Raw genomic sequence first — 23,291 nt, 5'->3', positions numbered from 1 at the left:
CGAGATTTGCTGGCAACCTCTAGGAAACATTTTATGGTCTGCACTTTGGCCACAACAACCCCAGGCAGCGCTATAGGCTTGGGACAGAGTGGCTGGAGGACTGTGTTGAGGAAACGGACCTGGGAGTACTGATTGATGCACGGCTGAACATGAGCCGACAGTGTGCCCGGGTGGCCAAGAAGGCCAACGGCATCCTGGCTTGTATCAAAAACAGTGTTACTAGCAGGAACAGGGAGGTAATTGTCCCCCTGTACTCGGCATTGGTGCGGCCGCACCTCGAGTACTGTGTTCAGTTTTGGGCCCCTCACTGCAAGAAAGACATTGAGGCCCTGGAACGTGTTCAGAGGAGGGCAGCAAACCTGGTGAGGGGTCTGGAGCACAGGCCTTATGAGGAGCGGCTGAGGGAGCTGGGATTGTTCAGCCTGGAGAAGAGGAGGCTCAGGGGAGACCTTATTGCTCTCTAGAACGTCCTGAAGGGAGGTTGTAGTGAGTTGGGGGTCGGCCTCTTCTCTCGTGTAATCAATGATAGAACTAGATGGAATGGTTTCAAGCTGCGACAGGGGAGGATCAGGCTGGACATTAGAAGCATTACTTCTCAGAAAGGGTAGTCAGGCATTGGAATGCACTGCCCAGGGAGGTGGTAGAGTCACCGACCATGGGAGTGTTCAAGAAACGTTTGGATGTTGCGTTGAGGAATATGATTTAGCTGGGAAGTATTGGTAATGGTTGGACTAGATGATCTTCTAGGTCTTTTCCAACCTGAAAATTTCTGTGATTCTGTGAAGTAAAGAAAGCAAGCATAACGCAAAGTGACCTAAGTGAAGAAAGGCATGGACACATACTGATTTCCTGAGAGAAAGAAGGAATTAGACAATGTGGTAAATCTGAACTTGCTCAGGGTATCCTGCACCAAGGTGGGTTAGTTATGAATGGGACAAGAAAAATGCATACATAGGTATGGCTATTAGTACTCCAGAGCATCTTCTGAAAACAGAAAACAGGTTTCAGGATGCAAGAAAAGCATATTTTCAATTACCACGTCAGAACATAAGGAAATGTTATTGCTCACTATGTGTTGGTAGCTATTAACTTCCTGTTTTATAATCACAAACTGCAAGAATAGTGCAGCAAATAGATGTGAAAGCACACACACTTGGCATCAAATTAATTCTAGAATTTCCCTTACCATCTGCTAGTTAATAAACTTTGCTATGATTTTCCCATACACATTATTATATAACGCAGTCACAAAAATATGCAATCAGTAGAAGTCTGCCATCACATACTCAATTACCTTCTGTGCTGGCTGAAAAAAAAGAAACAAAACAAAAAACACAATTCATCCTCAATATCACTACCACAACAGAACAGCGAGTGACACTGTCTACGCAAAGCTGGATTTCAGCAGCTTGTCAAGCTTGCAAAAAAGCATTGCCACTTTTGACATTTATAATACCTGGCAACTCTGCCTTCAACCTATTCCTTAAGCTCTTTTGAACGCCTTGAAATTAGTGTTATTATGATTTAACTGCGTTAAGTCATTACCCACATTTAGGGTTTGATGCAGCCTCATGGAAGGCTATGGTATCATGCACTGGTCCTTATTCCACAGGGATGGACCTCTTAAGTAATAAAATTAATCTTTCTGACTACAACCATTCATCACTGCCACTTAAATCCATAGTGCTTCTGTGGTACAATGGACAGAAAATATTTTTGACAACTTAAAATTTGTTCCAAAAATCACTGGAACACCAGAAAAACTGGAAGGCATTCTGCTATCCTAACTACTTTTCATAAGCAATATCAAGCTTTTGCTATAAAGGTACTGAAATGAGTTCCTAATCTATTGAGAACAAAAACAAAAAAACTAAAAGAAATCAGTTCTTGTAAAGGCATGCATTCACAGCAAAATGAGAAAGCTCATTAAAATACCTGATGTCATTCATATGGTATTGCTAGAAATTGATATTAACTCTCAGAAACGTGTCCCTTGTGAAGGACAAGTGAGAGAAACCCAATCTTTACTGACATAACCACTGAGATGAGCCCTACTAACAGAACGTTATTCACAATATATAAAAGCCCAATCAAACTGCATCTCAAAATACGTCGCTTCTGAACAAGGAAAAATAACTCCTTGAATCAGATTTTCTCTTTTCTAAGCTAATCAGATGTTAAAGTGTTCCATGAGTCATCTTAGATAAGGTCATGCTGAACAACCTCAGCCAGTGACTAACAACAATGCGCATACTCCTGCTATATAATTTCATTTTTATACCACATACAGCCCAAGGTATGTACTGACGGTGAAATCTCTGTTCATGCTGCTAACCACAAAAAGCTCCTGCAATTCAACAGGCAATTCTCACAGCATCAAAGAAAATACTACAAAAAATAATTCAGTATGTTTATGAAAAGAAAAAAAACTTGTAAGGTTAACCACAAAAGCTTTTCCTCTTCCACAAGAGTTTCAGAAAAGGGGCGTAAGAACTAATATAACAGAAATACAATGAATTGAACAGCTAATCAATGACCACATTTCAACATTATGAGAAGTATTTTCTTTTCTTTTTTAATAAAAAAACCAAACCAAAACAAAAAAGGGCCACAAAAGAAAAGACTGTCTCACAAAAATATGCACTCTCAGAAGCAAATGTGCAAACTTCCAGTGCCTACTGACAGGTGGTGTTGCGTCAAACTAAACAACAGCAGTTTTGTTGAAGTGCAACTTTGGAATTAGTAGGCTTAGATTCCATTTAAAGTTATCAGAAGGGAAATCTTCCATTACAAAAAGCTATTTGTATAATATTCTACTTTTTATTCTACTTTAAATCTTAGCAGTAATGCATTTTGCCCTAAAATCTTGAAAGATGCTAGGCAATGGGAAAGAACAACAAAGGAACAAACAAGACTTGAAGCCCTACTCTGACCAGCAATGAAACACAGCATTCACAAATTTTCTTTCATACTTATACTTTCATACTGGTATCTCTGTGCTACATATAGTAATAGTCACAATACTCCTATGGGACATTCAGTTATTCTCCTGAATTTTTTGTTTTTAATGCAAAAATACAGGGAAGAAATAAAGTACTCCTCCAAAGAGGGGATCACCACATTAATCTTCGTATTAACTGTTAGTAATGCTTTTGGTTTCCTCAAGTGCAGTAAAACACCTTAATGAAAGAGGTGAAGAAAGACAGAGCAAAGATCACTTGAATCTCAGTTTTACTTATTGCTGTATCTTCTGAGAAAAAGGTTATTTTCCAGAATTTGGAAGACATACTCCCAGAGAAATCATAAAACATGCAGCATCTCCTGGCATACTTTGCCTATTCTTAAGTCATTAGCACTTCAATTGAAAACCTGAAAACAAAAAGTCTTCCTGTTGAAAAAGAAAATCTACTCATTTAATGCAAGACAAAAAACCTTGGACTTGGAGCAAGCTGACTGGTCTACTAGTGCAAAACAACATTTGTCTGTGTTTGAAATGTGACAGGTGCCCCTAACAGGCCCACTAAGGTTGTTGAGAAGAAATAGTTCTGAGCTCACAGGCAAGCTACTTAATATTCTTCTTTAGGAAAAAAAAAAAAAAGCCACTCTGAAGTAACAAATGAAGACCGCTAGTAATCTTATAAACACCATCTTGCTTTCTTCCTAACCCCCTTTTTTAAGTAGGCCTAGAACAAATCTTCTCTGGGAAATTTTAACCTCAGGATAAATAAGAGTTGTTCAATTTGCATAGGTTATTTATAAACACTGAAAAGTGTTATGCAAGAGGAGGGAGAAATACTGAGGAACTGCACTCTTACCGACAAAAAGAGGTTATCCAGCACATACAGATAAGCACCTTACTGAGCAGACACTAAAAGCAAAGAGCAAAAGAACGCTGCTTGGAAGAATTTCTTCCATCTGACCAATTACTACAGTCAGCTGCACTCACATACACCCTTAACCAGCCCTTTACAATTTTGTTTTCTATTGGATTCAGGAGCAGGTGGGAAAGAAAAACACCACCAAGCTGTATTTAATAGTATAGTCAAAATTCCCACATATGACTCGTTGGCATCCAAGGGCACACTGCATCTGTGCAAACACCTGAAGCAAAGATTTACAAGAAAAAAAATTCCATGACAATCTATTCTTCTGAATTTCATGTTTTCTGTTTAAAGTCACACCAGTGTGCTTTGTTAGGTATCTAGACAAGTTTGTGGAAATCCCTCTCTGAATAATCATGACACCGTCTGTTTTAAAAGGAACCTTCCTTGTTGTGATCAACAGTTATTTGTAAAACTCTTTATTTTTATATACTAAGTTCAAAAGGCAACCTTTCTTACTCATGTTTCTGGACTGTAATTCCTGGTACCCAAGAACATGCCGAGTGCTTTCTCTTATGCTTTCCATCCAGAAGACAGGTAGTTTGCACTTACAAAATTAATTTAAAAGCTTCAGTAAAGACCAAGCACACAATAATGGATGCCAAGCTTTACTTTGATTTGGTACACAAAATACTACAGTTAATTCACTTCTAGCGTTTCTTACACAAACTGAGTCATGCTCATATTACTCATACCTAAAAATTCTGTTAGTGATGTAACTTATCCTTAATATATATATAAGTATTCCTCCATAAAGAATTCCAGTGGGATTAGGTGCTTATAGCAAAACACAGAGATAAGTTTTGTATGGAGTCCAATTTTGTGTATCTGTAGCAAAACAAAACCAAAAAACACTGAAAATGCACACTGTCAAAATGCAATTGTCTTCACTGATTTTGGTTTTATGTAGTATTTGCTTAAAGCAAATATCTTTGTCTCATACTGGGTGGAATGATTCCTGTTAATATTTGTCAGAATGGAATTTTACTTGAAAACTGGAGAATTTGCCTTGTTTTTAGTAGTGTACAGCTTGACACGGTAATCAGCATAACAGCAGGGTTACGACAAATACAGTACAGTTTAAGTAGCAGAGGTTTAAACATCTACCTTTCAATATTGTCAGTATTCACCACTATATAAAAACCAGGCATGTTGCCTTCAGAAACTTGAGACGAACAAGGCTTCAAAGAAAACGTTTTCAGTGAAGGTGCTCAGGTCAGCAGAACATGCATCTATAACACCATTTGACTGCATTCCATCACAGCTGCCAGTCACTATGACAGTGCCTGCTCACAAGAACATGACAGCTATACTATGACTGTGTGGCAGTCTGGAATTTGAAAGCTAGTTCAAATTTTTAACTGTATTTATTGTCCTGTACCATGAACTGATGAATATCACATCCTTATGAACACTGTAATATTACATTTTTTCTTTTAGCTAGGAAGCAAAAAGCACAAAAAAGTATGTGAATAAACCTTTCAGTTCCTACCACCTTGACAGTGAACATGACAAGCGCAGGACACCAGAGCTGGATGAAGAACACAGTTAACCTGCACTTGTCCCAAAGCAGACATTCTGGTGTGGATACTGGAAGCAGCAGCCTGTGACAGATATTGACAAGTCCCTCAGCTCCATTCTCTGCTTGATAGGTATCCTCCTATCAAAGCTGCAGAGAATAGCAATATATGCAGACTAACTCTCAGCCATGGCCCACCACTGCCATATCTGCCAGTGCATTCCTTCCGGACTGAGCTGAGGTGTACCAAGAGATCAACCCAGCTGAGAAAGGGAGCCACAGTGTGGCTTGAATGTGAAAAGGCAGCATAGTAGCTGGGACAAAATGGACAGCCTCTAAGAAAGGAATTGAGACACATGCCCTCAGCAAGTAGAGACTGCATTCATTGTCAACGAAACTAATAATCTGCTGGAGGTGAGGTGTTTAAGAGATTGCAAGGGCAGCAAAAAGAGTTTCTACACCTAAACAGCACTGAAAGGCTGACCAAGGAAAATGCCAGCTTGCTGCTGGGTTGGGTGTGCCTGTGACACCAGGCACAGATAAGGCAGTTCCTCATTGCATTCTCTGTTACCAGCAGAAAGGTCAGCCAGGCTTCCTGCTTAGTGATATGGTTCCAGGAGTAGTTATCACCTGGGGATGTTAATATTAAAAAGCAAGAATAAAAAGTGTTGCTTACTGACTCCGATGTTCCACACAGCTCACGAGTAACACGTGCTAAGACTTTACCAACACTAACAAAGCTGGAAGCAACCTCCTTCATTAGAACTAGTAAACTATCAATTCCTGTTTTTACTTTTCAATTGTGTTCCCCTTTTACATTCTGTTTATAATATTCCACGTAACATGCTACCCTCCAAACTTTGCCTGGGTAAGTAACCTTCAGCAAGTGGAGAAGGGTTCACAAAAGGGTGTCCAGAGTCCTGATGCATTCTGCATTGTCACACATGGAGAGCAAGAGGGTACAAAAAGAACAATGCATGATGTTAGATAAATGTCCAGTGCTGAATATGCAGCTGAACGTTAGGTCACCCAGCTTTACACATCAAGCACAAGACATTGCAGAGTTCTGTGTTAATTAAACAAAAAGTACTATTCATGTGCAAAAAAAACCACTTTCCATCTTGCACCACAGGTGGCAATGAACAATTGTGTGAACTGACACATTCAGGATGCCTATTCTAGCCCTTCTTCACTCTATGCATTTTTGTTTTATTGCCAAAAATTATTACACAGATCTTTTCTTTCCACAACCCTCTTAAATTCTTTTGGATCTCTGGTATCTGAATAGCTCCACTTTTTCCTAAATTCTCATTTTCTCACTTTTTTTTTTTCCTACCAAAATATATAAATAATAATTAAAAAATACATATATCAATTTTAACAGTTCTGCCTACAAAAGACACTGATATTACTCACTAGGTTCACAAGGGCAGACATCCCTCCCTACCTCAAAAATCTTATGTGGATATCAAGTAGTACTTTTCAGCTTGGGAAATTACTTTACTCCAGAACTAAGACTGCTGCCACAAGACACAGCTCCATTATTCAGTTTATTAGCTTCTGTCCACTTAGAATGAGACAGACCCACCAAAGCAGTCAGTACTGAGCTGGCAACTCTAAACACTCTCCACTCTCACATAATGACAGTACTACAGGTCTATTTGCTGTGCACCAGAAAAAAATCATTTAAAAACTCCAAATTAATGGAAAACAGTAACAATAATAGTAATAAATACTCTACTGAGCTATTCTCCTAGATTACCTCTATTTCCACAAACAGGTCTTAAATCCTAATAACAAAAACACAATCTTCATCAGTGCTTTGACATTCTTTGTTTTTTCTAATTAAATTGCATGGAGAGGGACTTGACAGGTTAAGCAACACAGAGTCATAAGCTACTCCCTGTTTTGCTGAACTAAATCTAGAATAAAAAAGAACGGAAAAGTTGATATAGTCAATAAATCTTACTCACTCGACAATCCCGCTGTAATGTCTTCATTAATGCACTGTGAGTTTCAGAGTCAAAATACAACCCTTCATGCATGTCTTGCAAGAAATCCAAGTCTTTGAATGTTGGGTTGGACTTCTCCCTCTCTTTTCTTGATGCTCTCCGTTTATATGTGGAACCTTTCAAGTCATACGTGAAATGCATTTTCAAGGCTCGTGGCAAAACATTGTTCATTACAATAATTCTAATATTAGTGCCTCCTGATTGAACACAGTATAGCCCATAAAATTTGGGTAGAAGCGTCCTTGGATTCTGGTTCAGATTCTAGAACAAAAAAGAAGAGATTTAAGTATGTTTACTTCAAAGAATGTATGTGCTTAATGATATTTTTATGTCGAAGGACAGTAACAAAGAGCAAGAGAACAGATCATATTTTCCTATTAAGTGAAGTTTCCTTGAACAATTGACTTTCTTAAACAACACACTATTCTGAGAAGAAACTGATAGTGAGAGGTCTACCATGAAACAAACCTGTGATGCCCAGTGGCTTCGCATTACCATGCTGTACTTTCAATGTAAAGGGTAAACACAAGTCTTGGGAAAAAAATAAAAAATAAATTGGATGGTGCTACCAACACACATTGCTTAGTGACAGGCAATTTTAATTTAGTTTGAACTGCCACAATCACACTTTCTGACAAGCACTATTTGGACAAATATGAGTGCATCTCTGACTCTTCATGTATGTAAGGTTTCTCCTTCCCACATCCCATGAATGGGCTAACCCAAACATATCCCAAAGATTTAATTTATTGTTTTATTCTGAATAACCTTTGCATTTCACTTGTGGGAAGAAGTTTGGGCCAATTGCCCTAAATGGGATTATGAAACAGAAGAATCCCCTTCTCCATGAGACTTTTCATTATGAAGGTTAGCGCCAAATGGTTGTCTCCACATGAATCTGAGGTCATAGCAGAATCATGATGCATGATCAAAATAGTAGGAGATTACAAAAGAGCCAAGAGTAAAAATCATCCTTCTGAACACAACTACTTTCAGTTTTTGGCATGAAAACCACAGAAAAGGGAAAAACTACTTCAAGTCTTGTATTATTACAAAAGTAGAATATATACCTATGGGAATAAACTGCTTTCATGGAAACAGGGTGATTAAAGCTTTACATTTTGGAAATCCCTGCATATGTTAAGAGCAAAAATAAAGTTCCTAGAAACAAAGAAAAGTGGTCTTACATTTATTTGCAGAAATACTCAACTCAAACTTATGCTGAGCTGATTATCCTGATTACAAAAAAAAAAAAAAAAAAAAAAGGAGGACCTGCCACTGCAGGTTTTTTTTTCCTAATGCTATCACTACTTTTTTTCTTTTAAACAAATACTGAATCTCTATTACATTACTGTAATCATGACTACATTCCTCATTCTTAGTACAAGTGGGAAGATAACACTGAATGCTTGCTTAAGAGAACACACAAAAAAAAAAAGAAAATGAAACCTGGCCAACAGTAATCACAGGTGTTATACTCCGAAGTCTTGTACACCACCCAGAAGAATCTCTGTTTAAATGCACATGGAGTGGTTTTTGTTGGAAAAAGGAGGGCTGTTTAATTTATTTTGGACTGATGACTTCCATTTCTAATGTCTGACACACATAAAACAATACAATCAATTTAGCATTAGCTCTCAGAAGAGCTACAGTTAAAACAAATGTTTGTTTTAACTATATTTTAAAATGTCTGAACAAATTATATTGTTAAGAATACTTTTAACATCATTGTTTTAATACATGAGAAACTGAAGTAGTCCAGAAACAAAAGAGAAACTGACCGGTCTAGTTTCTTTATCCACTCTGAGTGAAATGCAGAGGGTAGACAAACAAAAAAACAAAAACATGGAGAAAAAAAAAATCTGAGTTAGAAATTTATAAGTGTTTTTTATCACTAACTTTATTAAAAACAAAGTTTGGTAGCATTTTAGAAGATGATGTTCAGCTTCATCTTGAATGCTAAGGGAATGACTATTATCTTAAGTGTATTCTTGATTCATATCCATTCTTTCTGATGGATGTGGGAGTACAACTTTGAAAGGTAAAAAGTATTATAAAAAATATGAGTAAAGTCACCAAATGAAACCTGATCCCTAGAAGTGCGATGTAAAACTTCACATACATAGGTAATGAATATAAAGTGGAAAAAAACTTCAATTACTCACCATATAATAACCTGGCAAGAGCTTCTGAAGAAACTCAGCCTCTTTGTGTTGAAGTGTTTTGATGATGAACTCATCATCACTAGTTACAAAAAACAAGGACCCACTGGCACCCGGATTGGACAATTCAATTAAAGGCTCACTGCAGATTGAATACTGGAAAAAATAACAAAAAAGTTTTTTTAATGCCAATGCATGCATTACTCAAATAGAAGTTTAATACAAAGTACTGCAGCTGCAAATAAACACAGAGGAGTTGAGGAGCTCCACCCTTTGGGCCTCAACAGCAAAAATAGGACTGCACAACAAACTGGGTCACAGCAATTTGCGGACACACAGCACAGTTGTGGAAGCAGTACAACCGTATCCAGTGCACCCTTAGCAAGATTGCTGATGACGCCAAGCTGAGCAGGGCCATCAATACACTGGAAGGATGGAAGCCATCCAGGGGGACCTGGACAGGCTGGAGAAGTGGGTCCAGAAGAACCTAACGAGGTTCAATAAGGCCAAGGGTCAGGGCAATTCCATCTGGAGTACTGCATCCAGGCCTGGGGCCCCCAAGTACAGGACAGATCAGGAGCTCTTAAAGTGGGTCCAGAGGAGGGCCACTAAGTTGATCAGAGGGCTGGACCTCTCCTATGAGAGTGAGGGAACTGGGCTTGTTTAGCTTGAAGAAGAGAAGGCTCCAAGGAGACTCCACTGTGGCCTTCCAGTACTTGAAGAGAAAGCATATAAACAGGAGGGGGAATGGCTGCTTATGAGGATGGATAGTGATAGGACAAGGGGGAATGGTTTTAAACTGAGACAGGGGATGTTTAGTTTAGATATTAGGAGGAAGTTTTTCACACAGTATGGTGATGCACTGGAATAGGTTGCCCATGGAGGCTGTGGATGCCCCATCCCTGGAGGCATTCAAGGTCTGGCTGGATGTGGCTCTGGGCAGCCTGGTCTGGTGATTAGCAACCCTAGACACTGGAGGGGGTTGAAACTCGATGGTCATTGTGGTCCTTTTCAGCCCAGGCCATTCTATGATTCTATGAACTTTCCACAAGGCACTGCACCAGATAAATTCTCAAGGCAGTGAGCTGAGTGAGTGAGGCAGAAACAATTCTTTCTCACACCATCAGCACTGCAAATCCGTGAACCTGAAGATGATATTTTCTTTTTAACTGTTCAGTTTTCACTGACATTTGTTTATGAATACATCTGGGAAGTATGTCAGAAAATGACACAGGAATTTAAGTGTTGTACAACACACAAATAAATAATTCATATCCTACACAACTAGGGCTCATATCATTAGAATAATCATCTCAGTGTAACTGCTGATGTAGTTTTTTGCCTGCTTGAAACAAGATAACTAAACAACAGCAAGTAGAAAAAAAATGCATTTTTGGAGGACCATTATATTGGAGGTTTTGACAGGCCTTCTCTTCACAGAGACAAAGTAATACTTACAATCACATTAAGAAGGAAGAATAACTAATGAGTATTATTCACTAGTAGAACCAGACTTCACACAGAGGCTAATGCACATTTGTTAACGTTCCATTAACTTACACTTTACTCTTCATTCAAAGTAAGTAGAGAAAAGACACTAAGCTCCAAAATGACAGAGAAGTCTGTTCACATAAAACACGAGCTTATTTGAAATATATTAACATTAAGCTTTCATTCACACACACTTTTCTTCTGCTATACATCAGTGACTTTACACATTTGCAGACCTAGCACACAGTCCAATAGTTCAAGGCTTCAGTCTTTGAAAGAAACAAAATTACACAGGACCTGAATTACAAGCAATGCAAGCACCAGGAAATTATTCTTAGCAGCAGGTCTTCTGATCTTATCCTAACAAAAGGAATAACTGCTTCAATAACAAAGTAAACTTGGCTTACTGGGTCAGTCAGCACAGGAGGTGAGCTAAGGAATTCCATGGTGGAAAAAATAAATTAAAAAAATAAATAAATTTTAAAAAGTTTTATTTGCTGAAAACTGCTTTCGTTAAATTTAAGCACAATCTGGCAGTGATTTCCAAGAGTCACGATAGCAATGAAAATAAGAAAATGTAGCAAATGTGGGTTTTGTTTTCGTTTTTTGCCTCCCGAGCTAAGGAAGTGTGCTTCCTGTATGCTCAGATCACTACCTTGTGTGCTTTCTTGTAGTGGTGCCTGCTGAGGCTTTTCACGTTCTTAGAATTTTTAAGACTTTTGCATGCCATAAAAATTTTGCCTGTTCCTCTCTCTGCTCCAATTACTGAGAGCTTTTTTTTTTTTTTTTTGGATGCTGTGGTCTAATAGAATAGAACTATAATCTCTAATGCTACATTGGCCTTCAAAGCAAAGCACTAGTTGTATTACAGCCCCTAAATCATTCTTGGCAAAATGTGTAATGCTTCACCAACAACTTTCATTGCTGCAAGCATTTGAAACCAATTATCATAAACACTAAACACAGTTCCAGCAACGCAGTTTATTTTAAGCAAGAGCCAGAAACTTACACTGTATGCTGGTTAATTCACAGTTCATTAATTCCTGTAAAATAAAAGCCTAAGGACCAAACAAAAATTTTTTAACTGCTGGAGACTAAGTGAAATAGAAAACTGAAGACTACCAAAATTCCCCAAACCACAGCATATAAGGATCAAGAATTCCCACTCAAAGGCAGAACTGTAAATCTTCTGATCTCCATCATTGCAAATTAGCCACGTAAGCCTACTTACACTTGGTGTAATTTAGCCTCCCCTTATTTTACTTTATTTTCTCTCTCTTCACTCCCTGTTCAATCATCAGTTTGCATGCTCTTATAGTGAAGTGTAGACACTAGACAAAAATTATGGTCATGACACGACAGATCCAGATTTCACAAAAATAAGTAGTACTACTCAGCCAGAATCCCTTCATATGCTACCAAGAGGAATACTGTGGTCACAAGCAATTAAAAACAGTGTCCCAAACTAAGTTTTGTTCTATGATCATTTATTTATATCATTTTATTTATATCTATTATGTTCTATGTTCGCCACTGGTCACTTCTGCCTCTGGGCCATAACAGAAGCAACCTACTCTGGTTGCAATATGTTGCCCGTTTAGAGTGAGAAACAAACAAACAAGAAAAAGGGTTGCTTACAGATTAAGTACAAACCCAATGGATGCCTGCACCATTTCCACAACACAGTGAAACTCCAAATGTATTTTTAAAAAATTGAAGGAAATCTACTTTTTGTATTTTTAAGAAGAAAAGTGGTACAATATTGAAACTGCTCAACTCTCAGCTCTCTGGAGTAGTGCGCTCAACCTTCCCTTACTTTAGGAAAGGAGAAACCTGCAGCAACTGGGGAAGAAACACCCCAAACACACTGTCCCATCGTCCCAAACACACTTCCCCAACACAGTGGCACAGAAAAACTTCCTTTTTTTTCTTTTTCCCCACCGGTGTCATAGGTTACCCTATGACAGTTTTTCAACAGCTGCCCAAATTGAAAGTTCAGAAATAAGAATAAAAAAATGCCTCTCTACAATGTCTGCATGGAAACAACATGTCAGTTTCATTCAGCTTTTGCTTGCATTTGACCACTGAAATGCCTTCTCGATTTCTAGCTCTCTGGACAAACATGCTCCTTTTCCTTGGTGTGTTTAGCTGTTTAGAGGAGAAAAATAACCTAAAACAAGTTGCCTTCACTGGAAGTTTCCAACTGTGATCAGTCATCTGTGATTTTACAGCTGAGCAGGGTGGCACAAATTTCCATCAACAGCAAGTATAGACTTTCTGTAATCTTTAATTTATGATACTGAAGATATTTCTTCAGGTGGAATAAAAGTTGCAGGTGACAGTATTTACAAAGTACAGTCTTTACTAGAAGCTGGGAACACAGCCCAAATACTTGGTCTTTCTCAAGGTCCATAAAAGGGAATGGAACATTTTACATAAAAACACCTTCATTCAACTCCAACCCAAGAGCATTTCCTAGCATCTAACACCTGTAATTGAAAGGAATTATCTGTTCTTACACGTAAGTATTGTCTGAAGGCTAGTAAAACCAATTCTATATGCAGTGCTACAAAATTAAAATCAGACAGTTGTGTTCAACACAAAGAAAAGGGCACCTATGTTTCACTTTTAAGTTCGCTGTCTAAGAAGGGAAAAAAAGCTTACGTTGTACTCAAACGTCTGTGAAGTAATATATTTAGTAATATTACAACACCATTTTACACATTTTTTATTTAGTGAAACCATCAAGTTCTTCTGATTGCAAAAACTCAGCCACCATTCATAAAAAAAAAGTATTTAAAAACACGTTCTAAAGAACTTAACAATAAAACTGATGCTCAAAACTGCTGACTTTTACAGGGGCTCTGATGTGTCATGTGGATCAGCATGAAACAGACTGGACATGACAAACACCCAGCTCTCTCTTTTCACTCCATCATTCCAAAAGCAGGAAAACCAAAGTAAGCAGGCCCTTGTCTCTGGCAGTGCACATTGTGGTTCTACCAAATAAAGCCTGCTCTTATGATGATAGAAAATATATCATTTTTTTTTTTCTCATGTAAGAAGGGGTATATTGAAGAATTAGACTTCAAAGTATACAATATGGATAAAAAATAAAATATATATATATATATATATATATATATATATATATACACACACACACTCTAGAACTCTTAGGCCTCCACTCCAATTTTCTCAAGGTTAGATGGGAATGTCTGCAGACAAACACATTTAATGAAGTCAGTAGCACAAAAGCACTTATATACTGCAAGCTCTTACCAAGTAATCATCAGGCTTGATACCAAAAAGCTCTCTGAAATATCGGAAGGCAACCGGTGCATACGTCTTAAATTTGAAGTCAGGGTAATGATGAGCAGGGGTGAGATTGCTCCCTTCACTGTAAACAAAAACAAAAACAGACCAAACCCAGTTATTACTGAGCAATTTTTATCCAGTTACTGCAAAGCTTACCATTAATGTAAAGCCACCTAACTCAACCACTGGCCTTACTAGAGTCATACATGCAGACAAATCTGTGTACCAGCATTGATCAGTGTTAAAGAAATGCCTGGGAGATGCACAGTATCACCAGCGAACTCCTTTCTCTCACCTTTCATGTCATAAGTCTTTTCATCACCCACTTCGACATTCATAAAGATCATATTTAAACTAATGCTACAGCTTCTTACCTACCTCCAAGGAAGCCAGTCTAATAGCTTTGACACAGAAAGGAGAAGCATGGTGAACTGAAATAGTTCACAAGGGGGGCAGACAGAGATACTAAAGATACTAAAAATGCAAAACAGGTAAGAAGATACTAAAACGAGGGAGAATAAAAAGGATACTATAGCATAACAAAGAGGGCAGAAACTACGCACTCAGAGCACAAGGAGGTAGGTCTACCAATTTATTTTTTTGTGTGTGTGCCAGCAAGCTTTGATTTGCTCAGCACTATTTACGAAATGGCATCCTCAGCACCAACTTCTGCAGGCTAATTGCAGTTACGCTATCTCACTCTTCCTTGCTAGTACAGAGCAAAAATGAAAAGCCTCTTTGAACTTTAAGTGGTTTTCAGTTCCTTCATCTGTTTCACCACGTATTTTATCCTGCCTCAGTCTAAACCACCACTGGTTTATATGCTCAGTTAATTAGGAACATGAGCTATACATAGTGTGGGGAATTACTGAAAACGGTATCAAGATATGCATAAGATATAGACTCAAACCAGAAGATGCACAAAGAAAGATTGCTGAGCTGGTGAGCCTGGAAGCCAGTCTTTCCCAAAGCAGCAGATAAGAAGAACATAACCCTCATGACTCTTTTCCTTATTTTACACCAACACTTCCTCTCTACTTCCATGATGCAGTTGTATGAGTATTGAGATGAACACTACACTATTTATAGCGTATATATTTATAAGCTGAAGGAAAAGGCTGGCAGGAAGATGGTATCAGAAGAAAAACATACAAAAAAAATCTGTCTGTGGTTTCCTTCATTCTGGAAATTAAAAGAAGGCTTTAAACAGAGTAATAAAGTTATATATAAAGTGCTATAATTTCAAAGCAAGGAACAGTAGCATTAAGTCAAAGTTTGGTCATTCCATGCATGGGTTGATAAATATTTGAGTATAAAATCCATAACTAGACACGGTGGTGAAAACCATCTCTCCTGACACTGTTTTAGCCATTTATCCTAATTAAATTATTCACAAATGCAGTAGGCACCTACATGCTTGATAGCAGTAGTATACAAAGCACAACAAAAAACATCAAGAATTCACGAGAATACGAAGAAGAAAGTGTTAAGATTTTCAATAAAGACTGATTTAGGTATCATAAATCTATAATCAAACCCATCCAAGAGCTCTGATCCTGTACAATTAATGTCTGCCATACGAACTTGTCACCCACAACAACCACCTAACTAAAGAAGTCTACCCAACCCATTTAGCCACCCCTGCATGCGTACCACCAAAACTCAACCGAACTAAACTGCTGCTAATTAAGCAGTATAAGCTAGACAAAAAGCTTTCTCAGGCTCCTGAAAAGCACATACTTCAGATTCTGGAATATGAGACCAAAGAAGAAAAACAAAACAACCTGTCTTCTGGGTGGAAACCACACTTCAAAGGATGTCTGTAGATGAGGAAAGATGTACACAAAGATATCAGAATACCAGTGACTCTTCAATTGCTAAACCATACAGCTAACATCTAGAAAACACTGCTACCTCGACTGCTCATTTTGTAGTCCAACAAATAATGACTGTAAGGAATTAAAATAAAATCCACTTGTAGCTTATTACTATGAAGTAATAAACTCAAGTCAATAAGTTAATAGGCTGAATTTATTTCAGCATGCCAGCCTTAGCTGAAATGAAGTTTAACGTAGCTGGATATATATCTCATCGCATTTTTCGGCAATATTGGGATGTCACAGGGTAATACTTAGCTACACTGGGAACTGTTCCAGTGCCTCAACACCCTGATTACAGAGCACTTTTCCCTTATAGCCACTCTAAACCACTCTTTCTTTAGGTTGAAACTATTTCCCACTTGTCCTATCACAACAGAGATCCTGCTGATCCTGCTGCAGTCTGTCCCTTTCTTTCTTATAATCTCTTTCTTAAAGCAACCTGACAGGCTGCTATCAGATCTCCCCAGAGTATTGTATTCTCCAGTCTGAACAGCCCCAGCTTTTACAGCCTGTTCTCTGGGAACTTGGGCCACATTTCTAAATGCATCACACCCCTGTCTCAAGCTCTGATCATCTAAACTTTATAACTAAACCTTGCCTTTTAGAACTTACTTTTACAAATCTGCTTCCTGCAGCCATTTTTTATCTTGTAAAAGTGTGGCAAAAGATTATGCATCCTTATTCTGTCCCGTTGTTGAAACTTCACCAGGGCCAAAATGAAGACAGAAGTCATTCTGTGATAATGCTATGGGCCCAAGCCATTTCATAAGTGCAGTACATAGGAAAAGAAGCAGTACATAGCATGTGGAGATTTAATCCAAAATATATGGAAAATAATTATTTTTGAACTGCACATACACAGTGAACAACACACTGAAGCTGCAGTAAGCATACAGGTCAATAGCATCTAAAGGACTTGTTATGGTTTCTGATTAAACTAATAAGTGTTCAACAGCTGTCAGAATACTTCTGCACGCACAATGTGCAAATGGCCAATTTGGGAACAAAATGTGACACTAAGACATGAACTGGTTTACCTCACTAAGGAGGTTGGGGCACTAAGCATAATGCAGGAAGACGAGAAAAAGCCCCACAAACTTGAAGGAGGAGAGAACGCTGTCAGGATGTAGAACTTTCCCACAAATCCTCTGGCCACTGCTGCAATAGATAAGCCCCAGATAAGCACCTCCTTGCTAGATTTTCAGAGCAGTGATTAAAAGCCGTTTCCCATGTGATATCAACTTACGAGGGGAGTCAGGCTGAGACTCCAGTTCCTGTATCTCCAGAATCAACTGGGTCACTTGCACACTGTGTTTGTTTTTTTTAAGCACAAAGCATACATTTGCATAGTACCATTTACACTCAGTCCTAATTGATCCAAACACACTTTGTTATAGCAGCCCCTATTAATACTCACTTAACCCCCAATAGGAACATATTTTATACTCCTTAGGAAAGAGGAAAATGACAAATGGACAATGTGAACCAGAAAGTAACAGAAACATTTCCACATTTCCACAGCTGCAATGGTGTACAAACAAAAATCTAGGATAAACTATGACCTAGTTTAACCCAGTTACAAAGTAACTCCAGACCAGTCATAACCTGCAATCCGTCAATTAATCCAGATTTACAACAGCTCCCACAATAAGCAGTTCAGTTATGTTCAGTATTATCTGTGCCCTTTTAGGGAATAAAAAACAGTTTTCTCCCTCCTTCTCAAACTCTGAACACAGCAGGAAGTTATTCTCCTATTGTAACAAAGTTGAACTACGGACAGAACATAGGTTTACATCAGGGCCCAAGTGACATGCAGAAACTAGTTTTCTTCTCTCACCTAACAAATTTATGAACAACTGTAAATGGCTGTTCCCCAGCAGGGTACAGATAGTACTATTTTGCTCGCTGGAACACAGGCTGTTGTTTTGTTGCACTTCTACTACCTTGCTATCACTACAACATTGCTCCCATTGCTGTTAAAAAAGTCTAGGTTTCTGTGACCACAGAACAACTGTCCTCTCACCTCTGATCATATCACACCTGCTAGATCCCGATGAGGACATGGAAGTTCAGTTAATACCCTGCTTGGAGTTGAGCTAAATTACGTGTACTCAGAGCAAGAAGAAAAATGTAGCTTCTTGCTCAGTAATTGACTACTTTAAGCTCTATACTTGCTGCACTGCCTTGCCAGGTTGTTCTCCAGATGCAGTTACTGGGCAAAAGCATTGCTTCACCTCAGCTTGCTAATGGATACCCATCATCTCCCAGACAGAAATGAGCCCATGGAATTTGCTGGCGTAACTAATTTCAACTTATTTCTTTCAACCCAGACCAGCCCAAAGGGGGGAGAAAGAAAGTAAAAACCTAAAAATTTAGAGGATACAGAGCTCATTTTCCATAAGCTGCATTTAAACAGTGACTTCTAGAATATTGCCTTCAAATGTGAATACTGTCCTAGGAGAGCGTAAAGAGTGCCTGAACTATGCCTCTGGAGCTCAGCTTCACACAGGAGGGACATGAGGCCTTAGCATTTTACCTCAAGCTGTAGCAGTGAAGCCAGCTACAGACAGGACTCAAGTTTTCCATACAATGCTGAGAATCAATGCACTAATATCCTCAGCCAGAAAGACTGAAGCCTGTAATACCTAATTATTATAATTAGTTTAGCACTATATTGTTATGACTTATGCAAGTTAGATCTCAGACAAAGGTGCAGCTCAAATAAAGACAAGAGAAGGACTTGAAATATGAAATTTGTCAGTTTAAGAAGTGAAGCATCATGATTGTTTTTAACAGACTTCTATGGATAGCCAATTTTTGTTTTCACAGAGTGTTACCAGCAAGTGCTCTACATAGAAAGACTCTTTGTCACAGTCAAGATGAGTCACTGTATTGTGAGTCATTGCATTATGTACTGCTGCTTATTGGACTGCTATACAAAAACAAGAAGTCAGATCACTTGCTGCTCTAGTCATTTCTTTCTTTTATATCATTTTCTTCATGCTCTTTTTTGGTGTTTGTTCTTTTTTTTTTTTTTCTTTTTTTTAGGTTGCTATCAAGAAAGGGGCCATTAAAGCTTTCAGGATCAATTTTATGTTAGTACAACCATGCTATTACTTTTGCCTTTGTTCTCTTTTTCAGCCAGAAGTAATCTCTCCTAGTCCTCCCTTAAAAACATTACAAAAAAAAAAAAAAAAAAAAAGTCGTTTCTGAGCGTCCAAGAATGCAAATTTCACAAGGTCAGTAACATCTGTAATGCTGAAGACTACAAACGGTTTTGTTTCACTTGATCTTTCACACATAGATTACATTTTTTTCTCCCAAAGTTGTACTGTATCATGAAACATATGCTTAATTCTGTTTCACAAACAATAAAACCAGCGTAACAGCCAACAACTACAGAACTCTGCACAGCCATCACATTTGGACACTTAGCAGATACGATGGCTTGCCCACTTTTTCAAAAAAATTAAACCTTTTTACATGATATACAAACTTCTCAGTTTTAAATTGTAATTTGTTTGTTATTTTTCTGAACAAGTTACAGTGGACAAGCACACAGGTAACAAACCTATATCAAATCACAAAGAGAAAGATCACAAACCTTACAGTTAGCACCAGAACACGTGATACCAATACCCTCAAGTCCTGTGAACTAGAGGATGCAATTAAATGCTTCATTTCACATCAGAAATACAGTTTCTTATTCTTGAAAGATCTCTCAGTTCAGAGGAAATTAGGAGTTTAAAATACCAAATTTACATCAGGAAATATCAACTTTAAAAGTACCTATTTGCAATTATTCTTAACATTGTCAATTTCACTTCCCATTTATTAACACTGATTATCTCTATGCATTGATATAAGCATCTAAACCAAGAAAGACAGGGAGCTGTTAGAGTGAGCCCAAAGGAGGACCACAAAGAAGATGATCAGGGGGCCGGAGCACCTTTCCTATGAAGACAGGCTGAGGGAGCTGGGCTTGTTCAGCCTGCAGAAAAGGCGGCTGTGGGGTTACCTCATTGCAGCCTTCCAGTATCTGAGGGGAGTCTATAAACAGGAGGTAAATCAACTCTTTGGAAGGGTAGATAATGTCAGGACAAGGGGAAATAGTGTAAAGTTGAAGGAGGGAAGATACAGTTTAGCTATCAGGGATAAGTTCTTTTTTATGAGAGTGGTGAGGTGTCGGAACAGTCTAGCCAGAGAGGATGTTGATGCCCCATTTGTGGAGGTGTTCAAGGCCAGGCTGGAGGGGGCCCTGGGCAGCCTGTTCTAATATTAAATGGGGAGGTGGGCAGCCCTGCCTGTGGTGGAGGTGTTGGAGCTTGGATGATCCTTGAGGTCCATTCCAACCCAAGCCATTCTGTGATTCTACGATTCATTACAAATTATTAGGAACAATTTATGAAGTAACATTCAAACTCCACACAAGAACCAAACTTGACAACATGAAGACAGGAGCATTTTCAAGTTCTTCTGCCTCAACCTTCCAACCCAGTTTTGCCAGAATTGTAAAACAATCCTTATTTTAAATATTTAGGTAGAGTTTCATTATGAAAGTCTGCTAGAAAACAGACTGAATAGGCTTGTCCTTACCTGGGTAAGAAGACACTTTCCACTACATAGAAATCTTGCATAAGAACATCTCTGTCTGGTTTTGAAGTAAGGTTTCCTACAGTGTATCCTATTCCCAGCTGGATAGCACCTTTAATAGCTGAGGACGTGGTCTGCATAGAAAACAAGAATTAAAGCATCAGTTAACTACAGATAGATATCTGTTCTTATCAGTAACATCATTTTGTAATAACAATGATCTTTCTTTCTCAGCCTTTAACAGCAGAAAAAAAAACTTTCAACTACAGACAACTTCTTATCAATTAAAACATTGAAAGAAATACTGTGTCATTCCAAAAGCCCATTAGACATTCAAACCTATTCCAAAGTCTGAAACTGAATGCATTATATTCTGGGAAAAAACAGTTACAAATACCATGAAAATGTACCACAGCTGCTCCAAAAGTAATGCCTCGTTTTATTATGTTTGCCCATGACATCAGAAGCAGAATTTGGTAGTATGGCAGCAGAGGGTGAACCTTCCCACCAATACTCTTACATGCCGTTGATGTGTGACAGCAGCAGAAAGGCACTCTGACAAAACGGCACCTGACATGGAAGTGCAGATGAAGCAAATAAAAGATGAAAGGACTGTATAAAGCAAACTATTGGGAAGGTAAATAAGGTTGACAAGAAGGGAATAACTTCCCTTAGCACGGTGTACTTTCACTAGTGCAAAGGCACCATTCTGATGCTTGTTTTCAGATGTTACCTCATCCATCAAACTAGACATCGTATCAGTGAAAACCCCAGAAGTTCCATGGCCAGAATTATTGCAGCACTTGAAAAAAATATTTCAGAAGGAAGTGAAAATTACATAAGAAAGGGTTCATGTACAAAACTACACTTATTTTAGTCCCCATAACAGCATATGCCAGAGTCACTGCTTATTTTTAGAAAAGACAGAGATGTGTAGTTCCTCACTGATTAAGACTGCACACTAAGCAGAAGCTGCAATTTTATAACAGTTCAGAACAGGCAATTTGGCAGGAACAAACAATGCTACCATTCTTCAAGTGCAACTTTGATTAATAAAAAGACCTGGCTTGTGTTGTAAGAAGATTCACATTTTTCTTTCTTTGAAAGGACTCTATTCATGCACAATTAATGCTCAGCACAAGCAGCAATTATGTAACTTTGATCAAATCAATACACATGCAAATAGAGTTTATGCTTCATAGCTGGACACCCATCTCGTTCACTACCACAGAGAGGGACTAGATCTGGAAAGCAGAGCTGCTAACGCAGTACTACTGCATTTTACAGAACAGAGGATACACCATACCAAAAAAGAAGCCTGTACATTGGCTCAATGTCAGAGGTAGATGTTGGTGGTATGGCAGAATATCCTGCCAGAATTTCATAACATGTTGTTGACGTGTGACAGATGGCAGCAGAGGGCAAAACTGCAAGTACTGTAATTACTAGAAACCACATAACATGTTGCCAAACAACTATTTCCATTAGAATGTGAAGGTCATTACAGTTTCAGTGTAAATGACTGGCAAATGGTAAATACGTTTATCCTTTTAAACAGGTTTTATTACATGTTATCTATCTGTATGGAACTATTAATAATAGCAAACAAATGTTTTAAAAAACAAAACACAACCAACCATGAACAGAATGGAACTGCGTCGGATTCATCCTCCACTTAATTTTATGACATTCATCCTACTCTTTGGTTTTTCCCATTCTTAACATTTGATTGATGTTTACTAAGTCTTCATATTCCCCACAAGCAGTTCAACACTCTTGCCCATTTTAGCGCATACTAGAAATGTCATATGGAACTTCATGGATATGAACTTTGTTCTTGTGTATCTGTTTTCCTTCTTTACAACTCATTTTATTGCAACTGAAGCTTAGCCTATGAACTTTCAAGGGCAAAGATGGTGATTCTTCTGCAAGACACCTGGCTTACTGCAGGTGCTATAAAGCACCTGCTATAACACTCATACTCTTTTCCTCAGAAATTTCACCTCATTATCACTCTGAAAAAGTCATTTTTGTTTTCTTCCACCCTTTGTACTACTGTCATTGAAATAAATGTAAATAGTACAGTCCAGGTTTTTAAATTTTTCTAACGAAACAGTAGAGCTACCTAGTTATGACAGTCCTATTTATGATATGGGGAGCAGAAGGCACCTGATAAGAAACCACTGCTGATTAACACTGTTCTGCAGCTGTTTTTCCCCATACAGCTGCCATCAGATCATTTCTTTCTGCTACTATCTGTGAAGAAAAGACTGTTCTTATCTCTTTCACCAGCCTGTTCTGCTGTGTGGTGGGACTGAATCAATGAATTGGTTGTCTACTTCACAGCTCTTTCCCTTGTGAAAACACAAGATAGGGCTCATCTCCAGTAAGCTGAAAAAAACTGCCTCATGAGAGAGGTCAAACTCCTCTCCACA

General features: G+C 38.3%; 1 protein-coding gene across 4 annotated transcripts in view; it reads right to left on the bottom strand.

Moving 5' to 3' along the window:
* PIP5K1B (phosphatidylinositol-4-phosphate 5-kinase type 1 beta) overlaps nt 1–23,291 on the bottom strand; it is a 95,349-nt gene that overhangs the window by 25,351 nt on the left and 46,707 nt on the right. For all 4 annotated transcript variants that reach the window (XM_072360273.1, XM_072360276.1, XM_072360274.1 and 1 more), the window contains 4 exons: nt 20,860–20,990; nt 14,348–14,465; nt 9,578–9,730; nt 7,374–7,673 (listed from right to left, as the gene is read on the bottom strand). In XM_072360273.1, the coding sequence (XP_072216374.1) occupies nt 7,374–7,673; nt 9,578–9,730; nt 14,348–14,465; nt 20,860–20,990 (702 nt within the window). The remainder of the gene's footprint in view (nt 1–7,373; nt 7,674–9,577; nt 9,731–14,347; nt 14,466–20,859; nt 20,991–23,291) is intronic.

This window comes from Excalfactoria chinensis, chromosome Z, assembly GCF_039878825.1.
Source record: "Excalfactoria chinensis isolate bCotChi1 chromosome Z, bCotChi1.hap2, whole genome shotgun sequence".
NCBI classification, from domain to species: Eukaryota; Metazoa; Chordata; class Aves; order Galliformes; family Phasianidae; genus Excalfactoria; species Excalfactoria chinensis.
Note: the sequence above shows the minus strand (reverse complement) of the source record. Positions and strands in the feature narration are given on the sequence as shown.